Below are 22,943 nucleotides of genomic sequence, written 5' to 3'. Positions count from 1 at the left end.
GGTCAGTTCGCCAACTCCGCAAGTGGAGTAACCAATTTGCCCTCGACATAATCTTCCTGTCGGAAACAATGATAAAAAAGAATGAAGCTGAGAATTTGAAGGATAAGTTTAGTTGTTCAAATGCCTTTGGTGTTGCGAGCGTTGGAAGGGCTGGGGGTCTTTGTCTTTACTAGAGAGAAGGTGTTGAGTTTGATCTTGTTTCATACTCCCAAAATCACATATGCGGGAATGTGAAGCGAGATGGTGTAGTTTTATGGTGTTTGTGGGTATCTATGGATGGCCAAAGGAGGAAGAGAGACACAAAACGTGGAGTTTGATCAAGTGTCTTTGTGATGGAGTGGTGGTGCCTATTATTTTTGGGGGGGGACTTCAATGAAATACTTGGGTATGAGGAGAATGAGGGGGGGCTGATAGAATCCGAAGAGAGATGGAGAATTTTCGTGGGGTTGTGGATGACTGCAGACTTCGGGATATGAGGTTCAAAGGCTCATGGTACACTTGGGAACGTGGGGACACTGTCGAGACTAGAGTCCGAGAACGGCTTGATCGTTTTTTGGCCTCAAATTTGTGGGTTGATCTCTATCCAAATGCTTCGGTGGAACACTTGCTGAGGTATAAATCAGACCACACAGCAATTTTGTTGAGGCATAAAGCTCCAGTTAAAGGGAAGAGAAAAGGGAAGCGCAATTTCAAGTTTGAGACTAGCTGGTTACTTGATGAAAATTGCGAGGCCGTTGTGAGAAAGGTGTGGGATGATGCAGAGGGTCTTCCTATGTTTGAAAAGCTTGCTGCAATGGGGCGTGGTCTCATTCATTGGAGTGGCAATAGCCTAAACAATTTGAGTAAGCAGATTATTGAAGTTGAGGACAAGCTGAAAAATGCACAGAGCAAACCAATTTCGAGAAGCAACTGCGCTGAGTGTTTGAGGCTCGAGAAAAAGCTGGATGAATTAAATGACAAAAATGAGGCTTAATGGTACATCCGGTCTAGAGTTTCTGAGGTTCGAGATGGAGACAAAAACACTCAATATTTTCATCACAAGGCTTCCTAGAGAAAGAAAAAAAATCGAATTGAGGGCCTTTATGATTTTGAAAGAAATTGGCAGGAGGGTGAGAAGGAATTGGAGAAAATTGTCACAGACTTTTACAGCAAACTATTCGCATCTAATTCGCCTTCTGATTCTGATATGCAGGGGGTACTTTGGTTGGTTGAGCCGTGCGTTGCGGATGACATTAACATAGAGCTCCGGAGACCTTACACAAAGGATGAGATCTTTTTGGCTCTTAAACAAATGCATCCTTGTAAAGCCCCGGGCCCTGATGGTATGCACGCTATTTTTTATCAACGTTTTTGGCATATTGTTGGTGATGATGTGTTTAATTTTGTGAGTAGTATTTTGAATGGTAGTTTGTCCCCGAGTTGTGTGAATAATAAAAATATTGTGCTCATCCCGAAAGTTGATTCCCCGACCAACATGACTGAGTTCTGACCTATAGCCTTGTGCAATGTCATTTATAAACTTGTTTCGAAGGCTATTATTATGAGGTTGAAGAGTGTGCTTCCAGATGTTGTCTCACAAAATCAGAGTGCTTTGGTGCCGGGCAGATTGATAACGGATAATGCACTCATTGCCCTTGAAATCTTCCACACTATGAAGAAGAGAAATCATAGCAAGAAAGGGCTTATTGCTATGAAACTTGACATGAGCAAGGCGTACGACAGGGTTGAATGGGGTTTTCTTCGAAAGCTCCTTCTCACCATGGGTTTTAACGGTAGATGGGTAAATTTGATCATGAGCTGTGTTGATACTGTCTCCGTCAAGGGGACCCTCTCTCACCGTACCTTTTCATCCTTGTCTCTGATGCTTTCTCCAGGATGATTTAGAATAAATTACGGGAGGGCCATCTTCACGGTGCAAGAGCTAGCAGAAATGGACCAGAAATTTCTCACCTTCTTTTTGCAGATGATAGTCTCCTTTTCACACGGGCCAACCGACAGGAATGCTCAGTTATCGTTGATATTCTCAACCATTATGAAGCAGCTTCCGGGCAGAAAATTAATTATGATAAATCGGAGGTCTCTTTCAGTTCAGAAGTTAGTGAAGAAAGAAGGAATGAGCTTATGCAGGTTTTAAGTATGCGGCAAGTTGATCGGCATGAGAAGTATCTTGGCATCCCAACCATTGTAGGGAGATCGAAAAAGGCAGTTTTTGGAGCTCTTCTTGACAGAATTTGGAAAAAACTCCAAGGGTGGAAGGAGAATTTCTCTCCCGAGCAGGGAAGGAAATTCTTCTAAAGTCTGTTATTCAAGCAATGCCCACCTATTTGATGGGGGTCTACAAGTTTCCGGATTCGGTTACCCTAAGCATACAATCGGCTATGGCTAGATTTTGGTGGAAAAGTAATCGGAGGAAAGTGCATTGGAAGAGTTGGGCGCATATGTGCACACCCAAGTGTTTGGGTGGTATGGGGTTCAAGGACCTCGATATTTTCAACACCTCGCTTCTTGGTCGCCAAGCTTAGCGTTTAGTCCGCTTTTCCGGAATCTTTGTTGGGAAGGGTGTTGAAGGCTAAATATTTTCCTAACTGCTCCTTCCTCGAGTCGAATTTGAGCCAAAATTGCAGCTACTCATGGAGTAGTGTTTGGGGGGCAAAAGGTCTGGTCAGCGAGGGTACCTTGTGGCGCGTTGGGAATGGTTCACAAATTAGAATATGGCAAGACCCTTGGGAGGCTGATGAAAATGGGCGCTTTATTTTAAGCAATGTGTGTGACAGAGTCAAGGTAGTGCAAGACTTAATTGATTTTGATAGTATAGAGTGGAATTATAACTTGATTGATGAGATGTTTAATGAGAGAGATAAAGCTTGTATTCTTGCTATTCCACTTGGTAGTTGCGCTCAACCTGATGATATCACTTGGGCCTTTTCAAAAACAGGTGAATATACTGTCAAAACAGCCTACATGGTTGGCAAAGGTTGCAATCTTGATGCTTTTCATCACGCCTTTGTTGACATTTGGGAACTAGATGTGAGCCCCAAAGCTCGGCATTTTTTGTGGAGGCTGTGCACAAACACCCTACCTGTGCGTGATCTTCTTCACAAACTCCACATGATTAATGTGGCTTGCTGCCCCTGGTGTAATACTGAAGTCGAATCAGCAGTGCACGCAATTTTTGAATGTCCCAGGGTTAGAGATTTATGGGTGGATTGTGGCTGTACGAGCATGACAAATTGGAGTAGTGTGGACTCAATGTGTGATCTTGTTGCGAGTTGGAGCAAGCTGGATTTGAAGACAAGACAGAAGGGAGTTTTCCTTGCTTGGTGTATCTAGGGGGAGCGAAACCGAAAGGTTTTCGAGGACAAAACCACTCCCGACTCTGTTATTCTTGGCAGAGTTGCGAGGTATGTCGAGGAGCAAGGAAAATATGCCAACATCATCTATAGAGGGCCACTGATGAAAGAGAAGAACAGCCCAAAAATCTGGCAACCCCCGCCTACTGATTTCATCAAAATTAATGCTGATGCTGCGATTTCAGAGGAGGGTTGGATTGGGCTAGGAGTTGTTGCTCGTGATCACAATGGGGATGCTCTTTTTTCTGCAATCAAACGTGTCCGTGCTACTTGGAGTGTTGAAGTGGCTGAGGCGAAAGCTATTGTGTTTGCTGCCAGACTGGGTAAGAGATATGGCTTGGGGAATGTCATCTTAGAAACCGACTGCTTGACCATCACAAACAGACTTGATCGAGGAGCTATTTATCTGTCTTATTTAGATATTGTTCTAGGAGAAATTCTCTCTTCTTGTTGCTCTTTTAATTTGACTAGATGGTCCCATGTTAAAAAGGATGGCAACTTTGTTGCGCATCACCTAGCTAGGCTAGTTCCTTTCGGACTTGAACAAGTGTGGGATAGTTCTTGCCCTCCGGAAGTGACTCCGTATGTACTTATGGATAAACTTGCATTAATATAAGCCTAGTCTCGGTTGTTTAAAAAAAAAATGTAACACGGAGTAATTATTATATTTAAAAATTTGGACAACTGTAAACCAAAAATCATACTTTAAAATAATTTGAGACCTATTTTACAACAAGGAAAAATATGACTCAGTTTTATTTTATTTTATTTATTTATTTATTTATTTTGCCTACTTTTGTTTTCGTTGTGTAGTAGAAGCTACAATTAAAAAAAATCAACATATGACGTACTTTTATTATTCATCAACTAATTTATGATTATAATTCTTATCAACCAATAATCTATAGCTATATATAATTGTAGATCACCGTGCATGGCACGAGACCTGACCTAGTTGTTAATTATTTTCTAGATTAATGTAAATTTTTTTTTACACATTTCACATACTTTACTTCTCACTAGAGTTGGTAATTCCTGAATTAACCGACAGGCTAATCTAAATTGAAGTTATTGAGAGAAACTCAAACCCAAATAGCCCGAATTCAACCTGATTTGGCCTAAATATCAAATTTTGTGACATTGTAGACACCCAATTGTGTCTCCCCAAAACCAAACCCAGTGATGAATGCCTTTCACGTCGAAATATAATCGAATGAGGTGAAAGTGTGGAAAAGTCAAGTGTTGCGGTTTAGTTTTATTTAAAATTCTCTTCTCTCTGTTTTCGAAAATAACTCTATTTATTTAAAAATAGCCAAACCAGTTTAGTTTGGTCCATAACTAAGGTACGATGATAGTGTAGTTGGATGGGGCTCAAAGAGACCTTTCCAACGATATATTATAAGCCCAATTCCGATGAATATTGAGGAAGTTATGGCCAAAATACTAAACTGGCCTTGGCCCGGTTAATTATTTACATACGGCCCAATGATCTAGAGGAGGGCCCAATGTTAATTACTATTCCTAAAATTATTAAGATTAATTATAACTTTCTAGAAGTTTCTAGAAGGTTCCTTTTGATTATAATATTATTAGATTTAATAATTATTTATTTTTAAGATGGACTTTTATTTGGAATAAAGTATTATTATTTTATTATCATTATTATTATTATTATTATTTTTATTATTATTATTATCATTATTATTATTATTATTATCATTATTATTATTATCATTATTATTATTATCATCATTATTATTATTATTATCATTATTATTATTATTATCATTATCATTATTATTGTCATTATTATTATTATTATTATCATTATTATTATCATTATCATTATTATTATTATTATTATTATTATTATTATTATTATCATTATTATTATTATTATCATTATTATTATTATTATTATTATTATCATTATTATTATTATTATTATTATTATTATTATTATCATTATTATTATTATTATTATCATTATTATTATTATTATTATCATTATTATTATTATCATTATTATTATTATTATTATCATTATTATTATTATCATTATGATTATCATTATTATTATCATTATTATTATTATTATCATTATTATTATCATTATCATTATGATTATCATTATTATTATCATTATTATTATTATTATTATCATTATTATTATTATCATTATTATTATCATTATTATTATGATTATCATTATTATTATCATTATTATTATTATTATTATCATTATTATTATTATTATCATTATTATTATCATTATTATTATTATCATTATTATTATCATTATTATTATCATTATTATTATTATTATTATTATTATTATTATTATTATTATTATTATTATTATTATTATTATTATTATTATTATTATTATTATTATTATTATTATTATTATCTTTGAAAACTCGGTTTTTATCTTTTATCTAAACCTCCGTTTTCATTCATCAACTCTCTTCAAGAATTACTTAATTCTTTCTTTCTCTTTCTCTTTCTAAACTAGCTTTTACAAACACAATATTCCGCATTCACAAGACTTAGAATCATCTAGCCAAGTTCGCAGTTGCCTTTGCCCTAGACGTGCAAGGTTTAATATTTTCTGAGGGTTTGGTCCAAATCTAGTTTAAACTTTATTCAATTTGATTTTAATTTAATTTTTTAATTATTCTTTATTATTTTCATTGAAGTTTACTAACTTGTGTATTTTGTTATTAGAAAGAGGTACGAGGCTTCAAAGTATGTAATCTAATTACTCTCTTTCAATGTAGAAAGCATGTTTATTATTTATTAATTCCTAGTATCATGTTAGGATGTTATTTAATGCTTTCTAGTATCATGTTTAGGGTGGCTCTTATTATTTCTAATATCATGTTAGTATGTTAGTACCATGTTAGGTTTAAAGCTTTGATCTTTATTGCTTAGTGACATGCTAGGGTTTGTTATTAATCTTGTTAGTATCATGCCTAGGATCTTGCTATTATATTTAAGCTTTACTTCTTATTATTATGATTATTATTATTATGTTGCTTGATATTTATTATTGTTACTGCTTGATCACACCTTTTATGCATGTTAAAGGGAATTTGTACTTGAAATTACGCTTAATAAGATAATTAATAATTCGGTTTAGGCTAATGTGATTTTAACTCAGGTGATCGCCAATAAAAGTTTATTTGTGCATTAATATTCAACCAATATAGATTAAACAAGTTAGGATTAATATAATGTTTGCATGTTATTTGAAAAGCGCACATGAATATGAGCAGAATAAAGTAGAGGCCTATTTTATAGGGCGGGTCCTTTCTTTTGTAGATTGGATTCGTACCCTCATCCCCGAACCCTGTTTGGTTCAAGACCTTATGGAGTTGATGGTCCTTTGGATCGTCTTTTGGGTTTACAAGTTCCTAAAACTTGTTGGCGACTCTTTTGCTCTCTTTTTCAACCCTTTGGAACGCCGCCATACTTTAGTGTATGATCACAGTGGGGTTCAAGTTTGGGGTCATAATGGTTGAAATATTTCCTACAGACATTTTACACTATTTTTAGTAGAATTATACCCAAATTTAATTAAAGTTTTGCTGACTTTGTCTTGTTAAGGGAAGTTGATCAAAGGATTGACCCAATGAAATTTTTTTGACCTATTAATAATGGGGAGTCATACGTTAAATGAAAGATGAGCGTAAGACCGGGCCAATTAGAAAAGCTTGTAATCAAGGAAGAAGCAGTCTTTATTCACTTAGAGGCAAAATCAAACAAGATTATTGGCGCCAAGAAGGATCAACCGTCTAGCAGCCAGTGATTGTGGTTGAAGGGAGATCATGGACAGATTTGTAAAGACCCTTAGCCTATAAATAGAAGAGGGATCTTAGAAGAAGGGACATCAACGAATCAACCAACAAAAAGCATTTCATTTTCTTTAAGCTCTCTTTAGTGTTTTTTTAGTTTTCTCTTGGCTTAGTAGCTAGTCAAGCGATAGTTTAGATTACTTCCTACGTATCAAAAGCAGTTCAACCATTCCAATTATATGAATATGGAGGTTATTTTTTGTAACACCCCCGATTTACTAGCTAATAATAAACAATAAATAAAAGAAAAATAAACAACCTTTAAATAAAATTGCGGAAGCATACACCTAAATCGGAGGTATTACCACCACACTCGACAACTTGTCAAGTGTTAAGGCTTACAAAATCTCAATAATTACAACCCAATAAACTAGGTGAGCTATTTATACAACTTTACAAGCTCGATATAAAAACACTAATCGAAACACTTGAGCTCCTTTAGCTACGATCACTTGACCAACCTGTTTAAACAGTCTTGTCTGCTCACCATTAAGGACAAATTCCAAAATAGATCGTCGTAGGGCCACCATAAGAAAAAGACATGGCCGCAAACACAAGTAGCACAACAAAACAACACACACGTCAGCAAAAAGCTGAGTAATCACCATATATCAGAATACAGAGTATAATAGAGAATAATTAACATTACTAGCTCAATTAAATAATGTAGTTCAAAACTACATAACACATTGTACTCTGAAAATAACCTTGAATAATAATACAAACCCTTTTACTCAATTAACTGATCATACCCAATAAGTGTGCCATGCTCTTTGTTCTATACCTAGCCTTGGACATGGGTAATTCGAATAAAACCAACAAGTATAAAAACTTGAATACTCCCAATAACTAGAAAATACCTTAAATCAGACCACATACGGGCCAATTCCCACTGTAGGGGACCATAGAAAAATAAATAATAAAGATTGTACCTCATTCTTAACTCATGATCATTATCTCCTTACCATCATGCCAAGGACTAAGGTTTATAACGCCGAGCCTCAAACCAAGAATAAAATATAATAATTCCCAACCTTTTGATCTCACACATCGATCAAATAATCATAAACTTGATAATAAATAGTATCTCAATAATGGCACAAGTTCCCAAATTACATGACAATTCGATTCATAAATATCTCAACTCTTAGGGTAATAATACTAGCATCCAAAAATAATCAAATCTCAACCCAAAAATAATACTCTGCATTAATAACCCTAAAACCTCAATAAAACAATACTCCCTATAGCAACAACATTAAAACCCTAGAAATAATCAATCATAAACAATAAAAGTAATACGATACTCAAATCTAATCAAATCATATAATATCATAATAATTAATCATATATACAAAGAGTACAAATAATGAATCATATCACACATAACAATACGAAAATAGAAACATCTCAAAAATATAGTGTGATTACATATAATAAATAATAATTAAACATGAAGTTTGTGTGATTACCTTTCCACGAATTAAAATCGCAATACGACATTCAACACAAAGCAAGAAACAAACCAAGCGAGCTACATGCGTAGTAAATTGCAGCGTTCGATATGCAAATATATTGTGCAGCTATAGTTTCCTATTAGACCCACAATATAATCATCACATAAATTAAATTAATGGACATATGACTGACATTGGAGTATGAAACAAAAACTTACCAGAAGCAACAAATTTCACTTTCATTTACATGTATTACGCATGGGCAAAAAGGAAATCGGCTGCTGCCCGTTTTTTTTTTTTAATAATATAAGTATTTTAATATTTTTAGGGTTTAAAATAGTTTATATACGCTTTAAATTGTACAGTGCTATTTAAACAAATAGGGTTTTAAAACTTTCCGAACTCTAACATAAAAATATAAGATTAGGAAAGTGATATAATAAATAAAAATAACTATTTTTTTATAAAATATATAATATAAAACTAAAAAATATTCGGGTATTACAATCTACCCTCCTTAAAATAAGTTTCGTCCCGAAACTTACAATAGAAAAAATAACTTACTAGTAAATTTGAAAGGAAGTGAAAACTAAATCAAACTTTTCTTAATAAAGTATATGGATAGAGTACTGAAATTTTAGAGGTATTACATTTTTCCTCATTATAATACAATTGTAGTCCCGACTTTATCCTTTAATTAATGTAAAGCATTTGCATCTTTTGTCAATGTTAATACGTTCGTTGCTTTGGTGATTCAACTCTTGTATAACTTTTAAAAGGGTAACTTCTTTACTTGTTTGTTGTGTTAAGTTAGCGAGGTTATCAGCTATAACCAATAACAATATGGGCATTCCTTTAATATCCTAAAATAAGATAGGATATTTGACTAGTTGGTAAATGACAACATTTATCTCACTAAGTTTTTCGGTGTCAACAATGGGAGAGTACTAAACTAAATACATTTTAATTCACGTATATATTTAAAAGGTATATCATGGCTCCTAATCGTTTAACACGTAAGCGGACAAATCAGGAGGAGGATGTCAATTCATCCGAACTTAATTCTTTACTATACTTGAGGATCATCAAATGATCATTTTCCCCCTCGCTCCTGTTGGTGCTGATGAGGGGTATAGGAGTCAGAGATGGGTAGGAGGATCTAACCAGGTAACGAGTCAATCTATAACTGTAATGGTCAAAATATGTCTTCTTCATCTTTGCCTCCAACCATTACTTCTATTCCACTAACCTCTTCAATAGGAACAACAACGTCTCCTGCAGGGGTTTAAATTGGACCTAGAAACACCAACTATGGTATTAGAGCCTTAACATATGTAGTAGATACTACAAAAACTAATACAATTACTTAAAGGGTGTCCTCTTAGTCTATTGGTGTGCAGGATCCCCAATCTTACACGTATTCACAACTTGGGGTTATAATCAAGACCAAGAGGGTTATCCTAGTTTTAACGGCCCGAATTATATTTATATGGTGATAGACACCCAACGATTGTAGCACATAACCCAAGTATATTTGGTGGGGTGCATGTAGAAATCCTCAAAACCAACAAGGGAATGTACAAAGTCCGTTTCTAATGTTTGAGACACCATGTCAAATGCTAAATCGCCTTGGAGGACACTAATTTCATCCACAAATATGACAGGCTCCAACAAACGAGACTTTACTGAAGCAAGTGGAGAAGATGATCCATGGGTCAAAACGTTGGCCATACTAGAGAGGATCTTGTAATTCATCTCCTGAATAGATTGATAGATTGTATCCATTCCCAAACGGGTTTTAAAGTCCTTGAGTTTACCCCTCTCTTTTCTGATGACAATACAATGTCTGCAAAAGAACACTTGGTTAGGTTCAACTACTACTGCAAAGAGGTGGCTGATAATGATTTTCTTAAACTTACAATGTTTTCTAGCTCTTTAACTAACACTGCTTTATCTTGGTTTGCTCATCTTCCTCCTAATTCAATTGAGAATTGACAGGATATGCAGACCTAATTTCTACGCTATTTCACTATTGCTCAGCTCCTTCACATGCATATTCACCTACTACTTGGATTTAGTATTTCATTTCTCTCAAATCCCCTAACTTATTAAACTATTACCTCCAAGTACTACACTATCTTTCTGTGTATCCCGGTCTTTTGAATACTCAAACCCTCTTACATGCATCTTAATTTGTATCATGTACATATTAAAGAACATAATTAATTTAACACTTAAAATTAGGAGTAATACACTTAAATTAAATTAATAATCACAACACTCTCCCTTTCTAACCCTTAATTTATGTGAGAAATGAGAAGTCGGAATTGCATTATGGACTTATTAATGGATGACAAATCTCCCTAAAATATTTAGAACCTAGTCGATCTCCTCCATTATTTAATATGGCAATAAACAAATTTGACTATTTTTTTTTGTTATTATTATCAAAACCCGAATCAATCCATTTTTATATAAGATAAGTACGTCTTATAATGTGTGAGGTATGACAATACATATGTAGCCATAATTAATAGAGTTGTTAAGTGGGTGTAGACACCTAAAAATATCTCCCCAAAACAAAACCTGATGATGAACAACCTTTCACCGCCATTATTGGTCGGGTTGAGTATTTAATCTTTTGAGTGCTTAATCCCATATTTAATTCCATACATTTCATAAACCAACCCAATTCGATCTTAGCCCATTTCCCCAAACCATAACTTATTTCCGCTTTTCGTGCCAAACCGAGCTAAACGGACTTTGTGGCCCTATAATTTTGATCAAAATATCATTTAATTGGATAGGCCTTGAAATAAGCTTCCCAACGGTATATCATAAGCCCAATTCCGATTTAAAATGAAGAATATATGATCTAAACACTAAACTCCGCTCAAAACCGACACCATTTCACTAAAACGACCATATTTATAAATCTACAAAAGATATTGACCTAATTATAATTGGGTTGGAAAGTAAACTTGATAATATTTTCAACTATATATTTTATGCTTTTTTCCGAGTACGGATCAAAAATTATCATATTTTTAAAAACGCATGAAAATAGGAAAATACCGCAGCAAGGAATAATTACCGTTTTACCACGCTGTTTTGCGGTATACATACCGTGACACAGTAATTTTCTTGGGTTTTTCTTCGCGGCGCTTACCTCACCCCTCGTATTTTCTTTAAATAAGAGGCTGATTTCCTCAGTTTCGCTGCACCAAAAATCATTATTTCTTCTCTCTTTCATATTCTAAGCCTTTAAACCTATTATCCCAATTACACTATTTCTTCCCTAAGCATTCCAAGGAGCTGAATCCATTCTTGGCCCGAGGTTCCGTCCTTAAACCAATGCGTGAAAGGTATAATTAACTAAGGGTTTGAACCAACTCAACTTTACTTTTATTTAATATAATTTCAATTTGATGTATAGTTCATTGAAGTTACTAACCATTTATTTAATTTATTCATGATCACTTAATTTCTCTTTGTATTATTCTTTATTGCTAGTATAGGGTTATTATAATGATCAGACTAACACTATTATAGTTAAATTGCTTCCAATGTTAATGTTGATTTTATTTTATTTATTTGGTCACCATATTGCATGTTAAAGGCAATATGTAATTGAAAATCACGACTAATAAGATAATTTGGACAACCGGTTTAAGTTCCTTTTTAATCTAGTTGTTAAATCAAGTGATCACAAATATTTTATAATTATATGTTGCATTAATATTCAACCAATTTAGCATAATAATAATTTGGAGCAACTAAAATATTGTTTGTATGCCTTTGAGATCGCGGGAATCATATCACTTTTCACAATAAGAATCGAGTAGAGGCCAATACATAGCGAATGTGACTCCATAACTGACTTCGTACCATCATCCCCGATCCTCCTTTCGTGGTTCCGAACCATATTGTGTTAGTAATCTCATGGATTATGAATGGGGTGTAATTTAACCTTCACGGGTCAATCGTTGCTGCCTTCGTTGTCCCTTATTCATGGTTGCCTTAAATGATATGTGAACGGTTTACAAACTTCTTATTAAAAACTTGTTGGCGGCTCCCTACTTTGCTTTTTCCCTAATCGTTGTCCCTAATCGTATATGTCAATTCCCACTTCCTATGAGTGCCAAGCATATTCACAACATGCTTAACATAGGTTCGCTTCGAATAACGCCTACACTGTGTCATGGTGGTTTGTTTTCGTGTTAGAACTAACTTAAACGAGTTAGGAAACCTCATCATTAATCTAACCAATTTGATAAGCATGTCGTGTTATATTGACATTCTAAATTAAACGTGCTAGAAACTTGAGGAGTAACCACTTTTTTCGTATCTGATTTGTGTCATGTTGTCAATTATAAGAAAAAGTACAATTTTAGCCTCATTCAAAATACTTATCAATAATTTCATGTATTTTTTAAATACGTTAGTCCAACTACAACGTTGTTGGTTTTCAATTTTCAATCCATACAATACACTTTAAATACGTTACTCCAACTATAATATTGTTTGAATTCAATTTTCCGATAATAGTCAACCAATGCAAACCACCAATATAAGTGCACCTCATTTCCTACTTTAATTTCTAATCCAAACTTCGATTACAATACGCGAAAATTCTAATTCATCATTTTTTCTCTCCTAATTTATTATTCCATCTATTCCCACCTCTTTCAATGGCATCGTTAGAAGATCAAATCATCTTTAGAACCAAAATTCTCCATCGCCACCTCTACCCAATCCTTGCTTTTTCCTCTTCACCCAATCTTCTCTCCTCCTCGCCATGCCTCTCTGAAGGAATTATGTCTTTGATAAGTGCAATTACTAGATATATCAAGGATCACTATTATGGAGATAATAAGTTCATTCTATTGGGGCGTCATCCTCTATTGCTAGATTATGAGAGATGATCTTTGGACTAGTCAAATAGTCCAAAGCCCTTTAGAATGGATCCTATATTGGTCACACACAAGGGTATTGGGTTAAGCAAGTCAGAGGCCCATTAATGGGCCTCATGAGCAATTAATTAGTCATAAGTATGATTGGGCTAAGTGTAGTATGAGTGGGGCAAATTTTAAGATGCACCATGGTGCACCTAGAAATAGGTGCACCACGCCTATACTTTTGAACAATTAGTAAAAAAAATCTAAACAATTGCAAATTTTGAACATGTAATAAAAACATCTGAACATCGCAAATTTTGAACATTTAATTAAGAAATCTGAACAATGGCAATGCATTATGCCTATTCTTTTGAACATTTTGTAAAAGAAATCTGAACAATCAAGAATTTTGAACATTTAGTTAAAAAATCTTAACATCACAAATTTTGAACATTTAGTAAAAGATTATGAACAATCGCAATGCACCACGCCTATAATTTTGAACTTTTAGTAAAAAAATATGAACAATAACAAATTTTGAACATTTAGTAAAAAAATCTGAACAATCGCAAATTATGAATAATTACGAGTCAGACAAATTTTGAACTGACTCGTAACAATTCAATAGTTTTGTAATATAAACTGAACATTTAATGTATACAAAATGAACATTTCTTGATAAAATATGAACATAAAAATTGCATGTTTATGTTCAATTTTTGTGACGTGTTCATATTCTTTTTACTAAATGTTCATTTTTTGTAAAATGTTCAATTTTTTTTACTAAATGTTCAAAAGTATAGTCGTGGTGCACCTATTTCTAGGTGCACCATGGTGCACATAATACTAATTGTATGAGTGGGATTAGGAATTGGGCTTGGATTTGGACTTGGACTATTATTTAGAGATACGATCTATAAATAATAGTCATGCCTACGGTTGATTAATTAAGTCACAATTAACATACAGTGAATCGTGAATCCAAGCAACCACCATCCAAAAGGCCCTCAACCCCCTCTCTCACGCACGCCTCTCTCACTCTCCCCTCTCACCCACGGCCGGCCACCCCTAGTGGCCCACGTGGTGTTGCGCGGTGGTTCTTGGCTAGTTGATCGTTCGTTCATCTCCGTAGAAGGTCGATAGAAGGGTTCTTTCGCGACTAACTAGCATTAGTGGAGGTCTTAATCTGTGCCCGTGGACCAAGTAAAGGAATCACACTTGAGGTTCTTTATCTCCCTTTGTTCTTGCTCGATCGCATGTGGAATCACGCTTCAAAGGTACAATTATTTGTTCTTTATGTGTTATGCATTAGATCCTTGGATTAGGTACTGTATGAATATGATTCATGTTTCACAAGGCGAAAATATGAATTGGCCACAGGTTCAAAACCCCCCAATGCCACCGGTTTTGAACCGGTGGTCATTTGGGGGGTGGCAATACTCCGAAGCAAAGGCCACCGGTTCAAAACCGGTGGCAAAAAGGAGTATTGCCACCGGTTAACCGGTGGCATTTATCGTTTCGCGCTTTTTTTTTGGGTATTAATTATTTTTGCCACCGGTTAACCGGTGGCAATGCATACATAATTGTCTTTTTCAAAAAGAAATCTAACAAATAATTCAGTCAAAAATATTTACAAAACATCTAAATATAAATCAAACAATATCAATCTATATAATCGAAATTTTATTACAATATGAATCAATAAAATTGATCAATTACAACATATAAATAAATAAAAAAAATTTACAATACAAATCAAAAAGCAAATATACATCATCAAAATCCAAAAAACCCCATATATACAACATCAAAAACAATATTCCTGCATCCTGATTCTTCGATTTAAGATCTTAATCAAAATACCTGCATCAATCAAAACAAAAAAATAAATCGACTAATATACATAAGCTGCGAAAAAAAAAAACCCAGAAATTATAAACCCAGAAATTATAAAACTCGATTTAAAAAAACCCAGAAATTATAAAACTCGATTTAAAAAACCCAGAAATTATAAACCCAGAATATTTTCGAAAAACCTAGAAAATTTTCGAAAAACCTAGAAAATTTTCGAAAAACCCAGAAAATTTTCGACAAACCCAAAAAATCGTGCATCAATTAAGATCTAAATCACGAATTGAACCAGAAATTCCAAAAACCCAGAAAACCCAAAATAAAAAAAGTAAAAAAAAAAAAAAAAAAAAAAAAACCCAAAAACCCCAAAAAATCGTGCATCAATTAAGATCTAAATCACGAACCAGAAATTCCAAAAACCCAGAAAACCCAAAATAAAAATAGTAAAAAAAAAGAAAACCGAAAAAACCAAGAAACCCGAAAAAACCAAAAAACCTCAAAAAACAACCCAGAAAACCCGAAACACCCAGAAATCCGCATGCATGTTTTGATTAAACCCAGAAAATTCGTTTAATTAACAAAACAAAAACCCAAAAAACCCCAAAAAAATCGAATTTATAACATAAAAAAAAAAATCGATTAAAATCCATTAATTATACCCAGAAAAATCAATTAAAATCCAAAATCGAATTAAACCCAGAAATTATACCTAAACTTGAATGATTTGAATGGTCTTGGTGGTCTTCGTGGTGGTGGAAACGAAAGAGAAGGAGAAATCAACAAAAAAAAAACAAGAGAAAAACGAAAGAGAAAGACAGAGAGAAGGGGGCGAAATCGGAGAGAGAAGGAGGAGGGAGAAAGAGGAGAGGAGAGAGAAGGAGGCTGGTTGAGAGTTTGAGAGGAGAGAGAAAGAGGAGAGGAGAGAGAGGAGGAAAGAGAAAGAGAAGGGGGCGGTTTGGAGGAATGACGACTAGGGTTATTGGTTTATAAAGGGCGGGCCGGTTTTTTTTTAAAAAAATTTTAAGAAGGCCACCGGTTTTGAACCAGTGGAATTAATGTTTAAACCACCGGTTCGATTCGACCCGGTGGCAATAATATATCCCCACAATCCCGCCCATTTTTCCACTTCTTTTTGCCACCGGTTTTTAAAAACCGGTGGCCATTGAGCGGTGTTTTTTTCAATTTTTCTACTAGTGTTTATTTCCGCTGCGTAGTACCTATAAACTTCTACAGTGGTATCAGTTAGCCTATTGCATTTACGCATATTGCCAATAATTCTTTGATAATCCACAATTTTAATTCAATTAGGAGGGAGAATATTTAATTATGGGTCAATTATTATATTAAATGTGATTTAACTCTTGGAATTGATTAAATGTGATTTAATAATGCTCAAAATAGCCATGAAGAGATCCGAATTTTGCCCTAGTTTATTCGAATTTTTTTTTTCGAACCCTAACCCTAATTTTTCGAAAATTTTCGAACCTAATTAGCCTAAAATCTGATTTTATTTTATTTTTTTTTTTTTTTTTTTGTGCTTGATTTTGAATAATTTCGATTGTTTCATGCTTCATGATTTTAATCTAGTTGATTTCATGTATAAATTATGAATTTTGCATGATCAATGATTTGATTTGAAAGTTAAATTAAATTGGGGATTATTTTCATGAAGAACCCTAGATTTTAAAATTAGATTGTGAATTTAATTTTAATTGGATGAATTAGCATAAAAGTTATGTTTTAATTTATCATGGACCACATGAATTTTATTTAACAAAAGTTGTTGATTAAAATTGAAACAAAAAAAAGGAATAATTTTCAGCAGCAGCAACCACGGCTGGGTGGCGCTGCCACGGCGGCTGCCGCTGCTGGTGGTCCGGAGGGAGGCGGGGTGGGGCAGCGGCTCGGGTCAGGGAAGTGCAGCAACAGCAGCACCGTGCAGTAGTTGCGCGGCGCTACTGCTGCTGCTGTGTGCCGCTGGCAGCAGCGTACATCTTGCGGTGTACGGCCACCGTGGCCGGCTTCGGCTGGCCAAACCACGGTGGCTGGTGCACGGTTTTTCAAAAAAAAAAAAATCAGTTTTTGAAAATATTTCAAGATAATTACAAAATTATTTTGGGATAAAATTTGCTTTATTTTGGATAAATATTGTTTATTAAAGGATAAAATCAAATCTTTCAAAAGTTGTTAACACTACCACAAAATAGGGAATAAGTAACACACTATATACAACTGTCAAGTTGAACAGGCGATCTCTAGACATATACAAATCGCCTATGTAAGTTAAGCGTTTTGTAGGTTAAAACTTATAGGTCGCCTGTTCAACTTAACCGCTCTATATGAATTATCCCAATTTTACACTATACAATATAGGGCGCCTCTTTCAGTTAACCGTTCTATAAGTATTTAAAAAAAAAAAAAAAAAAAGCCCACAATCCACCTAACCCTAAAAATATGACCGAGTAAAGCCGCACCTCCATCTCCTTTTCTCTTTCTTTTTTTAGATGTAAATCAATTTATCATCTTCCCCCAATCTCCATTTTCCTCTCATTCTCTCTCCTCTTCCCCCATTAAAATCCTTATGCACCGTACTGTTGTACCACCACCGAGCCTCAAGCATCATTGAGCCATAGTCAGTTTCAAACTATAGAGCGTCCAACAACGATAGATTGTTGTTATTGGTTTCAATTCAAATTTCTGATTATAATATTTGTTGTTTTTGTTTTTACTTAGATCTGTTTTATTTTTAGTTATTTTTGGTTTCAATTTAAATTTCTGACTATAATTTATTTGTTATTTTTTGTGGTTCAATTGCATTAAATTAGTTTCAGCAAATGGTAATGCTCCGCTCGAATGCCGCCGTCGATCGAGTCGTATAAGCCGCCGTCGTTAGATCTGGGTCTATTGAAATGAGGTGTTGCTACTTCAGAACAAATTGTGAAGTGTAAAGATGCATAAAGGTATGGTATATGAAGGGTAATCTCATTGTGTTCGAATTTAATGTTTAAATCCGTTTTTTGGTTGTTTTAAAGTGAATGATTTTTATGGGTTTTTTTCGGTCTATAGTTCATGATTTAATTCTAATACAAGTTTTTGATTTTGATTTTATAATTTTGTTTTACTTCTCAATTACGAGTAGTTTAGATCTGTTTTGGTTTTCATGTTATAAACTGATAACTTCTAATTTTCATTTTTTATCAATTGATTTTTATGTTTTATAATTTATGATTTGCATGATTTTATCAATTGATTTTCATGTCATAATTTCGATTTCTATCTCCTATCAATTGATTTTCATGTAATAATTTATGAATTTTATCTTTTATCAATTGATTTATATGATATAAATGGGATTGTTTCTGATTTTAAAACTTGATCTGCAGTTGTTTGGCACGGTGCAGGTTTTCTATTTTTAAGCTTGGTGGAAGCGTGGTGGCCTGGATGATTGCGGTGCAATATAAGTCGGTGCTTTTCTATCTAGAGCCGTTAGCATATTGATAATTAATTAGCTATGTTAGAAACCTTGTAACATATTTTTTTTTTCCTCAAGGATTGAAATACTTGTATTTTAATTTTTTTTATAAATAAAATGTTATTGTTATGGTGTTTTATTTATTATTATTATTATTATTATTATTATTTTTAATAATAATAATATTAATAATAATAATAATATTTTTTTTATTTAAAATAGTGACGAATAGAGAGCGCCTATCTATGATAGGCGTTCTGGTTTTATGTAGCTATAGAGCGCCTTTCCTAAGATGACAGCTCTCTTTTCTTTGTTGTTTATTCACTTTGTACCTTAAATATGAAGCGTCTATCTTAGATAGGTGATCTGTATTGTGTTAGATATAGAACGCCCTAAAGAGACGCTCTGTAGACTTTATAGGGCACCCCCTCAGAAGAACGCCTCTGAGGCGCTCTATATTGCTTGTTTTAGGCGTTCTATATTCATGTTTTTGTAGTAGTGTAAATTTGACATTATCCATATTTAAAGTTGTTATTTTGATAATTATCCATAATTAAAGTGGTTAATTTTGGATAAGAATGATTAGGATATTCTGAGCATATTCCAAAAGGATAATAATTGATTTAAATAATGTGATTATCCCATAATTATTTTTGGATATAATTGATTTAAAATTTTGTGATTGGATTGTAATTAGGATAGAATTTTCTAACTTTGTTAGGATAATCTTTGAGGATAAATATGATTTATCTTATAAGATTAAAATAATATTTGATTCTATCTCATGACTAATTTAGAATATATGATATTTTATTGATGATCATGAATAATATATGATATTATCTAATTACATTAATTAAATATGAGATATTTAGATGCCATGTTTCCTTAATTGTGAACATTCGATGTTGTAGTTTAGGAAAGCATGATGAGTGATTTATTATGTGGAATTTTATAATATATGATGTTGCTTATTGCTATATAATGACTAGTATGGCCCAGTAGATTGCTAAGTACGATCTGCGCATCGTGATGTATTTTTGTAATATTAGTACGGTCTACGAACCGATAAAGTATTTTGTAATTTTATTATTTAATTTAAGTAGTAGATAGAATAGAGTAGAATTACAGGTTGCAGTTAATCCAAGAAGCCCATGAAGTGAAGGCCCAAAGAAGCAAGGTGGATGCGATCCATGATGATTCAAATGAGAGCATTTACTTTATTAGTTTTCTTAGGATTAGGGGCCACGCTATGTCGTATTTATGCATTCAGTATTTTATGCATGTTAGATTTTATTGATGTTTTGTGATGATGCGCTAGAGTTCACTATTTAATCACAACATAATAAATCTAGATCCCAGTAATATTGATGCAGCTTTTCCAATTAAAAACCCGACGAAACCTTCGATCGTTTATGATGGGTCGGCCTCAGCAGAGCATCATAATATATCTTGGGGAAGTGGGGGTAGGACCGCATATCTACACTTTTAATTGGTTATATTCAACAAGGTTACCTAAAGCGTTTAGAATCTTGAAGCTAAGAGTAATAATTAAACATGCGATGGTTAATTATTCAACCAAGAATTACAAGAGTTGTAATCAGTAAAGAGTTTACTCACCTTGAAAATTTAATGATTGATGGCAGGGCCTCAGTCCGGTCAATTATTGCACAAATAAAGGATCTTGGAATCACTTAATTCAAGTTGAGATCACTTAAATTGAATAGAGTGCTTTAAAGTTACCAATTTAATTCGCTTATGGTACTTTAAATTTTATTAAACATAATTGAATTTTGCGTTTACTTATAAGTATCATGTCGTTCTAATTTTATTATTATATATAATCTCCTCGATTGAAAATAAAGTTGAGAAACGTTCTCAAAAAGTTTAAAAGATAATCCATAAACCTATATTCCAATTTTGCTAAGATTGTTCTAAAAGGCAAGTTTTAGAAATTCATGTCACATGTCTAAGGGCTTGTTCTCATTGACTGAACTCAGCTGAACTGAACTGAACTGAACTAAACTGAACTGAACTGAACTCAGCTGAACTGAACTGAACTGAACTCAGCTGAACTGAACTGAACTGAACTGAACTGAACTGAAAAATGAATATTTTATAAGAGAAGGAAATTAGGAGCTGAACTGAACTGAACTGAACTGAACTGAACTGAACTGAATTGAGCTGAACTGAACTGAACTAAACTGAACTGAACTGAACTCAGCTGAACTGAACTGAACTGAATTTCAACGTAAGAGAACAGGCCCTAAGGTTGGTTTTATTGAAAATGTTTGAGTAAAATACCAACACATCTTCATTTTGAAAAGTGTTTCAAGGGATATAATGAGATGAGAGGTACAAACCCTCTAAAAGACAAATGTAAAAAATTCAATAAAATCTCTTATCTTCAATATGATTGAATATAAGAAAGTGATTGGAAATCTCTATGATCAAAAGTTGATCAAATGACAGTATTCTTCATCTACTTTATATAGAGTTTAATACTTGATTAAACTCAAATATAAATAATGATAGAATAGACTTAGCAGAATCATGAAAAGTGCTTAAAGTAGTTGAGCAAGGTATCAATTTTAACCTAAGAGAAATGTTCTAAGTGGCTCAAACGGGAAAGGTTTAGGAATACATGAGGATTGCATTAAGAAGTTATAGGCCAAGAATTGCAAACAAGTTGCTACTTCTCAAACCTAAAACTACTAACATGCTAAAAGTTGTTATGAACAACAAATGTTTCAAATTGAATGGACCAATTCCAATTGATTAGATACTACCTCATATAATTGGAAGGTAAAAGAATAGAAATGTTCCAATTTAAGAATTATATTATAGAAATTGATTTAGCATATTGCTACTTCTTGGACATATGATGTCTTGTTTAGATCACTCATTGCACAATGTGATTGAACTAAAGGAAGAAGTTATGGATAAAGGAGAAATAAATTTACAAGTTTAGAAGCAAATGTTGGTACTTCACTAGTAGAATCTACAAGTTTGGAAGCAAAAGTTGCAACTTTACTAGTAGAACCAGTATTTCACCACTAATAATTGGCTAGAATTAAATAAATGTTATTCATTCTTGCCATTCAATGTTAGTAATGACTAAGCATCGAAGATTCAAAAACGTGGAATAAATGTTATTCTATGCTTATTTGAGTCATAATAAGTTTTGAATTGCTAAATAGGTTTAAAATTCTATATGATGGTTCAAAGTTTAACAATTTCTATGTATATAAATTGTTTCTAATATGTCAATTAATTCAAATAATAATGAAAATTGCATGCAGAAGATCCAAAGGGATGGACTTTCAATATCATTGGATTACGAATCCATTGATATATGTAATTATCATTCTAATTTGAAATTTTGACAAAGTCACCATTTAGAAAAATGATGATGTGAACTCGAGGTCGAATACATATCGATGTAAGAAAACCAAAGGTTCAAAGGCTGGAGACGGACAACGAAACTTCATTTGTGATACGATCACTAGTTGTGCTTGGTTGAAGCATAAGAGTGAAGATTTTGAAAAGTTCAAAATGTTCAATATGAAGTTCAGTATCGACTTGACGAGAAAATGATTACATTACAATATGATTGTAATTGTGAAAATTTAAGTCAAGACATGACTTGGCAAGTTGGCAACACATTCAAAATGTTGTGATATGATCGTAATAATGAGAATTTAAGCCAACACATTGATAGACATCCAAGAGTTATAAAATCGTTTTACAACAAACTCCAAAAGCAAACCTTGTGAAGTGTTTATGAAGGGAGCTATCAACCTATATGAGATATATTTTGATAATGGATGTAAATTACCTATCTTCCAACCATTGTTCAAGGGATATACTTTTAAGATAAGCTACAAAACTAAACAAAAATTACATAGGTCAAATCAAAATGTAGCAAAGGCTTCATATATATGTGACATGGATAAGAAAAATTCTTATTAAATCTTTCTACAAAGTAAGGAATAAAAGTTGTATTAAAACGTTTAATGCACGTTCTATTCCTATATAGACCACGGGGTACTACTACA

General features: G+C 33.4%; 1 protein-coding gene across 1 annotated transcript; it reads left to right on the top strand.

Annotated features, from left to right (window-relative positions):
• Positions 1–2,841: 2,841 nt before the first annotated feature.
• On the top strand, positions 2,842–3,966 carry LOC145619753 (uncharacterized). Its single transcript, XM_081674451.1, has 2 exons — positions 2,842–3,186; positions 3,331–3,966. Exons 1-2 carry the CDS (start codon positions 2,842–2,844, stop codon positions 3,964–3,966), a joined length of 981 nt encoding a protein of 326 aa, XP_081530577.1.
• The last annotated feature ends 18,977 nt before the right edge of the window (positions 3,967–22,943 follow it).

The sequence above is a fragment of the Chenopodium album genome, chromosome 27 (assembly GCF_948465745.1).
Source record: "Chenopodium album chromosome 27, dcCheAlbu1.1, whole genome shotgun sequence".
NCBI classification, from domain to species: domain Eukaryota; kingdom Viridiplantae; phylum Streptophyta; class Magnoliopsida; order Caryophyllales; family Amaranthaceae; genus Chenopodium; species Chenopodium album.
The sequence above is the reverse complement of the archived record's forward strand: the minus strand, read 5'-3'. Positions and strand labels throughout refer to the sequence as shown.

Coding starts and splice junctions, on each gene's coding strand:
- LOC145619753 (XM_081674451.1), top strand. CDS start 2,842: ATGTTTAATGAGAGAGATAAAGCTTGTATTCTTGCTATTCCACTTGGT. Junction 3,187..3,330: donor CAATTTTTGAATGTCCCAGG/GTTAGAGATTTA, acceptor TGGTGTATCTAG/GGGGAGCGAAACCGAAAGGT.